This window comes from Bidens hawaiensis, unplaced genomic scaffold (genome assembly GCF_021521415.1).
Source record: "Bidens hawaiensis isolate Kalapana, Puna unplaced genomic scaffold, B.hawaiensis_p1.1 tig00077202_1, whole genome shotgun sequence".
In the NCBI taxonomy this organism is placed as follows: domain Eukaryota; kingdom Viridiplantae; phylum Streptophyta; class Magnoliopsida; order Asterales; family Asteraceae; genus Bidens; species Bidens hawaiensis.
This window is the reverse complement of record NW_027503301.1, coordinates 18,426-27,580: the sequence shown is the minus strand read 5'-3', so window position 1 is coordinate 27,580 and position 9,155 is coordinate 18,426. Positions and strand designations below refer to the sequence as shown.

The 9,155-nt window shown below is 35.7% G+C and overlaps 1 protein-coding gene across 1 annotated transcript; it reads right to left on the bottom strand.

Annotated features, from left to right (window-relative positions):
- Positions 1-944: 944 nt before the first annotated feature.
- LOC143606792 (uncharacterized protein At1g76660-like) lies at positions 945-3,283 on the bottom strand. Its single transcript, XM_077082443.1, has 3 exons — positions 2,999-3,283; positions 1,693-2,710; positions 945-1,145 (listed from the first exon to the last, which is right to left on the bottom strand). The coding sequence occupies exons 1-3, from the start codon at positions 3,050-3,052 to the stop codon at positions 997-999; spliced, it is 1,221 nt and encodes a 406-aa protein (XP_076938558.1). The 5' UTR covers positions 3,053-3,283; the 3' UTR covers positions 945-996.
- Positions 3,284-9,155: the final 5,872 nt, after the last annotated feature.

The following is a 9,155-nucleotide window of genomic DNA, read 5'->3' as shown; positions in this document are numbered from 1 at the left end:
CAACCTTCAGTAGTTGTCTTCAGTGGCAACCTTCAGTAGTTGTCTTCAGTGGCAAACATCTTCAGTGGTTGTCTTTTCTTCATCAGTTAATTGTTTATTTTTATGTTAATTGTTTTTTTTTATTTTTCATGTTATACAAATACGAATCGTAGTTTAGAATCCAAATCGCAAACGAAAAACGAAAAAAAAAAAAATTTTTTACACTGTAACCGGTTGGAACCGGTTACGGTACAGGAACCGGGTTAGGAACCGGTAAGAACCGGTTAGATAGGTTAGGGGTCCGAGGGTGGGAGAACCGGTTCGGTTCCCTAACCGGTTCGAGCCTGGAACCGGTTTAAAAGGGGGTTTTGAATATAGGAACCGGTTAGGAACCGGTTCCGGTTCCTAGTCCCAAACCGTTTTGAACATGCCTACAAGCCACACCTCTCTCATCCTTTTCTCTTTTTTTCTCTCCTCTCATCTCGCATGAGTCATCCACTCGTTTGAACCGCCAGACCTGGCTTAGTCTCTCTTTTACTAGATGAGCCACTCAGCACAAGCCCACCTCTCTCCTCTATATAGTCCACAGCTCGCCCGGTTTAGTCTCTTCTGTGTCGCTATTCTCTCTCTTTTACTTGACCTCCACCTCACCCTGGCGACCCAAAAACCCACCGATGGGACGTGGGTGCTTGGCGCTCGCTCTAAGCACGACATTGCATCATATTAGACAAGACTCATAGCATGAAGCCAAATAAAATAAAATTAAATTAAATTAATATATTAATATATAAATTAAGTTCCAGTTCCTATTCTTGACAAAATAGTCAACATTCCCATCTCATTTGTTTTAGCAAATGGACATTCAGCAGATGCATGATAATAGTTACACCAAGAAAGAAGGAAACAACATAATAGACAACACAAGCATCCATAATAACTAACTGCTTTAGAGGGAGAAAAGATAGCAGCACATTAATACATACAGAAATCAACTATCCAATTCAATTCCCTCTCCTCTCATGCCCATTTTGAGCTTCTCACTCTTCTGTAATCAATTTCTGCATCAGAATTTGATTGCCCCATTCCCATATGATGATACCTCCCATTCATTCTTGAAAATATGTCTTCATCATCAGTCAAACATTGGTCTACAGCCTTTCTCACATCTATAATCACACCATCATTATATCATATTATCAGACACAGATAAAAATGAGTTGATTTGGATAAAAAAATATATATTTATATAACGGCTCATTTCAACGAGAGCCCGTCTTAGTCTGAACCCATTTTGACCTGAATCAAATTCACATTTTTTAAAAATTGCCTGTTTTAACCCGAGCACATTTTGGTCAGAACCCGTTTGGACCTAAATCAAATTGATGCTTTTTAAATAATGGCCCGTTGTAACCCGAGCCCATTTTGGTCAAAACCCATTTTGACCAGAATCAAATTGATACTTTTTATGAAATGGCCTGTTTTGATCCGGGCCCGTTTTGACCTGAACGAAATTGATATTTTTTATACAATGGCCCATTTTGATCAGAGCCCGTTTTGACCTGAATCAAATTGATATTAAAAATTGGAATGTAATTTCAATCCGAGCTCGTTTTGACCCGTTACCCCATCCGACCCGTTTTGTTTTTCAGGCTTGAGCATAGAACAATTTTCAATAAAATGTAAACAAGAATAATCATAATAAGATATATCTACCTTTTATAGCATGACACGAACCGGGCTCGCTCTTGCTAGAGTGAGTTTTCAGGCTAAAACCCGGTACGGTTTTGATCTCGGGCAACTTATTGGGCCCAGACGGCATCATGGAAAACGAGTCATCCATAACATCAGAAATCTCAACATACTGAGGTGTAGACACAATTTCATCAGCACTAAACCCGAACGATGCTCGATACGCTTCCAATTCCTCAATATCTTGTTTACAAACTTTACTCTGCCTACTTTGAACCCCATTCGCATTAGAATAAGCATCGGGTTCTTTAGACACGCTTAACCGCCCACCAGTATGAGGAAACGAAGATTGATCATAATAATATTGTGCAAACGTTTCTGGGCAAAAAAAGTTAGCATCTTGAGGTATCTTTGAATCCGACCCTTTATCTTTCCATTGCGGGCTGAATTCCCGTTCAGGGAAAGATGACGATAAACCATCACCCGAGGCCCGTGAAATTGGTGATCTAAGAGTACTAGCCGGGCTTCCGGGGTGTAAAGAATACGCTGCTTGAAGATCGTTTGCAGGCATGTACCCGTTTTTAACATTCGATGTAAGAAACTGTGCATACGGGACATCAGGCGATGACGGTGTCGTCAAATGAGCTAGCTCGGGAGGCGGTGTGAACGGGGCGGTTGACGGCTCAGTTGTGAAAGTTGAGAACACAGGCGGCGACACAAGTTGCGTCTCGTGAGCGTACGGCCCGGTTGCAAACATAGTAGAAGACGGGCCTCCGGGTGAGTTCGCAGATAGAAAACAGTTCGGTGACTGGGCTGTGGATTGAAGAGCAGAGTGGGAAAACGAAGCAGGCGAAGACGGTGGAGCTAATAACGACGGGTGAACCGAGTTATTCGGGTTCGCTATCCCAGCAGCTTGAGGCCCGTTTTGCTGGTTCGCTGCTGTACTCGTTTCTGGCATACGAGACGCGGGTACAACCCGTTTTCCGCCTTTTTGTAACCCGAAACAAGATAAACTACTTAAACAACCTCTCCATCTTTTCCTCTGCAACCCAATTACAACCCAATTAAACAAAAACTTATTAATAATTTGACCTTCAAATCTTTAATTACTCAAAAATACATGAAAAACTGTAAACCCTAACATACACAATGCAGATCTGAAGCAAATGATCAGAACAACAAGCAATAAAACACAATTAATGAACAGTAACCAACATAAACACAAACAGATCTGAACAAGTACACAGCTTGTTCACCCAAAACCCAAATTAATCCAGCTAAACCAACTTAAATCACTTCAAATTCAAAATCTAGGGTTTCAAAAACATACTCTGTTAGCCACCGGCTGCTGCTGCTGCAGAAACCTATTCTGCTCAGATGCCATTTTCCTTCAAAACCCAGAAACCAATCAGTCAATCAATCAACTTCAACTAGTTTACCAGACCAAAAGCCTTCAAATTAGGTTAAAATCAAGAAATTGGGGGTTTATGAACCCAGTACGGAAACTTGAAATTGAAGAAGGTGGATGAAGAATCAAGGGTTTGCGAGCATTTGTGGAGGCAATGAGAGTTAGGGTTAGAGAAATTGGGTGTGATCAGAGGGTGGAAGCCATTGTTATTGTGACTGAGCAAGTGAAAATGAAAGAGAAAGCGAAAGATGATACACAGAGTTTGGTTTTATTTGGCCTCAAAAGGAGTATACGCGTGCCAAATTATTGTCTCTCTTTATTTACTACTCACATTTAATTTCACTAGTATCTACCAAATTACTATTTGGTAGATACTAGTTTTACTTCATAATCTACCTCTATTTAAGATTTTACCATCATATAGTTGAGGAAGAATCACTGATTTTGGTAGTTGTGTATAAATAAGAAAATTAATTGAATCGGGTTGGTATTGAAGGTAGTTTATATGAAAACGGACTTAACTATCTTTATCAATAATGGATTATGTGGATGGCTTTTATAAAAGAATTGTGGGGTAGCTTGATACTTTAGATGATCAATGTATTAAGTATGGTTGTTAAACTTGTCTTATTGAGAAATAAGTTAAGAATTAAGATCTTAAATGGGATTGTTTTGTATATAATATATTGCATGTGACTTTTAAATTGTTTGACTACTTCAACTTGTATTTTCAAAAGTGATTATATTTATATATAAAAGTATTTTACTAATGAAATACAACTTGACTTTTTTTTTAAACACGGTCTTCTATTAAACACAAATAACAAACAAAGCTTGATTTTTTTTAAAGACGGTATTGTATTAAACACAAATAACTAGCAAAAGTGAGTTAACTTAACTTATTTTATAAATGAAGATGTTAAAAGAAAATCATACACTAAGATATTTGTTGTGAATTACTTGTGTATAAAACCCAATTTCAGACCTGACTTAGAATACCCGACTGGACCTGTGGGTACAAACTAGGTTCTAGTTCCTCAAAGAAAGTGTACCCAGAACCGAATCGGACCCACCGTTACCGGTTTCGCCTCTACCCGGTAAAAATTCGGACCTGACCTAACAAAAACTGATAAAAGCAGGCCAAACCGATCAAAATTCCGATCATACCCACCCAACCTTGTTCCTGCCTTTGTCCACCCCTAAACCGGTTCTCTGTCCGAAATCAGTTTCAAAAAATCTCATTTTATGCGGCTCTAGTGAAGTGTGATAAAAGTATAAGTAAATATTGCTATAATAAAACATTAAAACGTATAATATATTTGCAAAGAATCTTAAACCAATGATTGCAAGATGATATATACGAAAATCGTTAGATACAGACGAGGAAAAAAAACAAATTCATTTAGTCATTAAAGGTTAAATATTATTATTATTTTTTAATAGCGTTGGGATCCACCATCAATACCTGAGTGAATATTTTTAAGACGAGATGTCAACCATTTATACTGACTTTAACGTTCCAGGCGTGACTTACCTGAACATCATAAGGAGGAAACCCATCACAATGAAAAAAACTTCCTTGAGTCAGGTTACAAACCTGAAACTTTAAGGATTCCAAGTCTTAAGAATCACTCCATACCATTGTACCCGCAGGCCAATTGCTTAAAGTTAAACATTATTATTGGTTAAAAGAATTTAATGTTGTAAATTACAAACGCAACCTTAAATGTTTTAAAACCAACTTGGTGACTCCATGGATGGTCCCTTCGGACGTCATAGTCCAACAGTCACTCTCAAATCGATTCCTTTTTCGACTAAATTTATCGCGCATCCCTATGTGATTTAAACCAATTTTACAAGTTTTCCTTAGTAAATGAATTTCAAAATAATAAAATACTGTAAATTGGAAAGGTCTATAACACAAGAAATAGAAAGAAATACTTTATAAATGAAATTTAAATGGATGTGAATTATTTAAATTTCTAGATAATATTACATTTTTATCTTACAAAAATTATTATATCAACTATAATCATTTTAAATTTGTAAATGAGCTGGTGGTTAAGTGTTAAGAGAGAGAGACCTGGTGTTTCATATTACCCGAGATCGATTCCTACCTCCCATCAATTAGTTTCGTTGGTACCGGATGATGATGGAAGATTATGCGAGTAGGTCACGTTCACTAGTTGGATCCTTGAACTAAACGGGTTTTACCTGACTGCACGGTCGTGCGTTCGGGCGAGTGTTCACGAGCGTTGGCTTTAGGTGGGGGGTTTTCCCGGATCGAAAAACAAGTGTATATAGATGTGAATTTAGCCAGTAGCTCATTTAAATGATTTGTTGGTCGTTCAAAAAATAGTAATAATCATCGTTTTAAATTCATGGTGAGCATAGAGAAGCCCGTTAATTAATCAATTATTTCAGGTAAAGCAGCTTTACTAGAGACGCATAAAATGATATGGTATACCATGCTGAGGCAATCGCCACCAAAAAGAATAAAAGGGTTGTAAAAATGGATCATTTAATATGGCGTGAGGCAAAACAAGCAAAGAGAAATCTCCACTAATTGAAGAAGAGATGTCACTATCAAGCCGTTGAGAGAGGTCCCCACGAAATAATCATTCTCCCATGTACTTTATTGAATTAGGGTAAGCGTAACGGAGCGAATATCTTGTACTTAAGAAGTGTAAGGATTGTCTCAACATTTACATTATTAGTCACTCATTCATTGTTAATCATATTGAAGAGAGTTATACATCTTCATTGGCGCCATCCATTTCATGTCTTTCTTCCTCAACTCTAATTCATGCCATGAATTATTAAGTCTTTCTATAACGGTCAAACCAAGCAAAATACACCACACTTAGATTTCATCATGAGTGATAATCCTCTCGATGAATATGAGGAAGAATGAGAAGTTATTGCTACTGGTAATATGACTCATGCACATTAATTACATGTAGTCACTACTCCGGTGGTCGCTAAAACTTCACATATTCAACCCAGATAGGGTACTTCTCAACCATCTGATAGCACGACCGCCAGTACTACAATACCAGTGTGCCCAAGCACTACTTCGTATCCACCACAAATGTTGTTCATGCCACAATTATAACGACTGAGCATCATCCCTATAGGCATCTTGGCATATACGTTCACTCCCACGGCAACCATTAATATTGGCCAAACATCACACACCCTGTTTCCACCCCACCATTAACACCATATAAGAGTTTTTCTTCGTTTAGCACGTTCCTACCATGATTCACTCCATTAACACACCCTGAGCAAAGCACCTCGTTGTCAAATGGAGGACCCACACCAAGCTTCACCCCAAGCTCCGAAAATTCCAAACCACTAATATTCAATACTACCACCGCAATTCTCCCAAGAGTTCAACCATTTGCCACCAACGCTTTCTACCCCCGGGGAAATTCCATGGACAACACCAGATTCACTTGAGTGTCCGACCAGCTTTCACACCAATATCGTTCCCCGGGTACATGGGTTGGTGTCACAACCACCACCTGGGTAGAGGCCACAAGTAAATCTTTTGATTATCAATTAGCTGAGTTATGAACCTGACTAAAGTATGACCAGACACAGGTTAATACATTTGGTCTTGGGGGGGGGGGGGGGGGGACAGACACTTACATGCCAGCATTACTTACAACACAATCTAAATTTCTCGCACACTTTTCATAAATTACAACCAACATAATAACCAAAATGACTTTCACTGTGCTCAAGTACGATGGAACCTTCGATTTGATTCCAGATGATCACGTCAACATTTTTATTAGGGAAGGATAGAGTGGCAGGATGCACACCATGAGTGGTGTCACATGCTCCTTAACACTTAGGGGTGGCAATTTGAGTCTTAACGGGTATAACAGGTTAAAAACGATGCACTTAACACAAGTATCAAGTATGAATACCCACTCATTTAACTACTTTATATGTAATGATTATAAGACATTAAGTTTCATATACCAATAAGGGAACAAGATGGAGTTTAACCAACTAATTTCAATTATTTAAAAAAAAATTAAATACCATACTTTTTTTATTAACAAGTCTTATCGTGTCTTAAACATATACCAAATTACTAGCCCTTAATGACTCAATACCTAAACCTCCATAGTTCAAATGAGCTATAACTTTTTTTTTTTGCCACGCAATCCTTTCTTAGCCTTATCTTGGCATTCGTTCCATATTCTCCAAAAATCAAAAAGACCTATACAAAGAGAAATAACATGTTTGTAAGAATTCAACATTAATTTTGTAACCGTCACTCAGCCCTGAATGAGAAATAATAGATTTTCACACCGACAATCTCCTCTAAACATATCTAAATTGGGTCCCAAACATTACTCATATTCATGTTACCGCCTATTTGAAGCCCAAGATGCTAAAAGAGAAAAACATCAATGTTACAATTTAAGATATTCACCATACCTTGCTGCTCACTAGAATTACCAAATATATCTATATCTATATCTATAATATATATAAACGAAACCCCTAAAATCCTACGTGTCGCGATGTGGTCGCTCCCCCATTTTATGAAATCCACCAGATTTCTTATTTTTAAATAGAGACTTCTCATTGATTTAACCCAAATTCATGGATATGGGCCTTACCAAAACCAGATAGCTATTAAACGGGTTATAACATCTCATTAAATTAAAAATTAATCTTACCAATTATTTGATATGAAAATCCTATAAAATAGGGATATACTAAAATTTAATATCCAATTTAAAAAGAAAAAGATATTATTTATAATTAATAAACAATTTTATAGTAAAAAACATAAGCGAGTCATGGGTCACCAAATCCAGATAGCTTTTAAACGGGTTATAACATATCATTTATTTATTAAACATTTTCATCATCAAACCCTAAGTACATTATTAACTTTCTTACAATAAAGAAAATTAAATCCAAAAAATAAATATTAAAAAAACAAAAAATGTAAAACAACCATTCTCTTAAGCTATCATATTGCTTTATTTGTAAATAAAGGTTTCTCACGCATTTGACCCGAATTCACGCGTAAATGTCTCACCAAACCCAGAGAGCTCTTAAATGGGTTATGACATCTCATTATATTAAAAATTAATCTCATAAAAATATTTGATATGAAAATCCTATAAAATAGGGATATGCTAAAAATTAATATCCTATTTTATTTAAAAAAAAAGATATTATTTATAATTAAGAAACAATTATATAATAAAGAAAATAAAGTCATGGGTATCACCAAACTCATATAACTTTTAAACCGGATTATAACATATAATTTATTTGTGAAACCATTTTATCATCAAACCTCAAGTATATTAATTATTATAACTTTCTTACAATAAATAAATTTAAAATCCAAATATACATATATAAATATTAAAAACGAATAATGTAAAACAAACCCCGTAATACGAGGGATAAAATCTAGTAATATATATATAAACGAAACCCCTAAATCCTATGTGTCGTGATGTGGTCGCTCCCTTTTTTTATGGAAGCACCAGATTGCTTGATTTTTAAATGGAGGCTTCTCATTGATTTAACCCAAATTCATGGGTATGGATCTTACCAAAACCAGATAGCTCTTAAACGGGTTATAACATCTCATTAAATTAAAATTTAATCTTACCAATTATTTGATATGAAAATCCTACAAAATAGGAATATACTAAAATTTAATATCCAATTTAAAAAATATATATATTATTTATAATTAATAAACAATTTTATAGTAAAAAACATAAGCGGGTCATGGGTCAACAAATCTTGATAACTTTTAAACGAGTTATAATCATTTATTTATGAAACCCTTTCATCATCAAACCCTAAGTATATTATTAACTTTATTACAATAAAGAAAATTAAAATCCAAAAAATAAATATTAAAAAACAAAAAATGTAAAACAATTATTCTCTTAAGCCATCAGATTACTTTATTTGTAATTGAAGGCTTCTCACGCATTTGACCTGAATTCACGGGTAAAGGTCTCACCAAACTCAGATAGCTCTTAAACAGGTTATAACATCTCATTATATTAAAAAATAATTT

Coding starts and splice junctions, on each gene's coding strand:
- LOC143606792 (XM_077082443.1), bottom strand. CDS start 3,052: ATGGCATCTGAGCAGAATAGGTTTCTGCAGCAGCAGCAGCCGGTGGCT. Junction 2,711..2,998: donor AGCAGCCGGTGGCTAACAGA/GTATGTTTTTGA, acceptor ATTGGGTTGCAG/AGGAAAAGATGGAGAGGTTG. Junction 1,146..1,692: donor TTCGTGTCATGCTATAAAAG/GTAGATATATCT, acceptor GTGTGATTATAG/ATGTGAGAAAGGCTGTAGAC.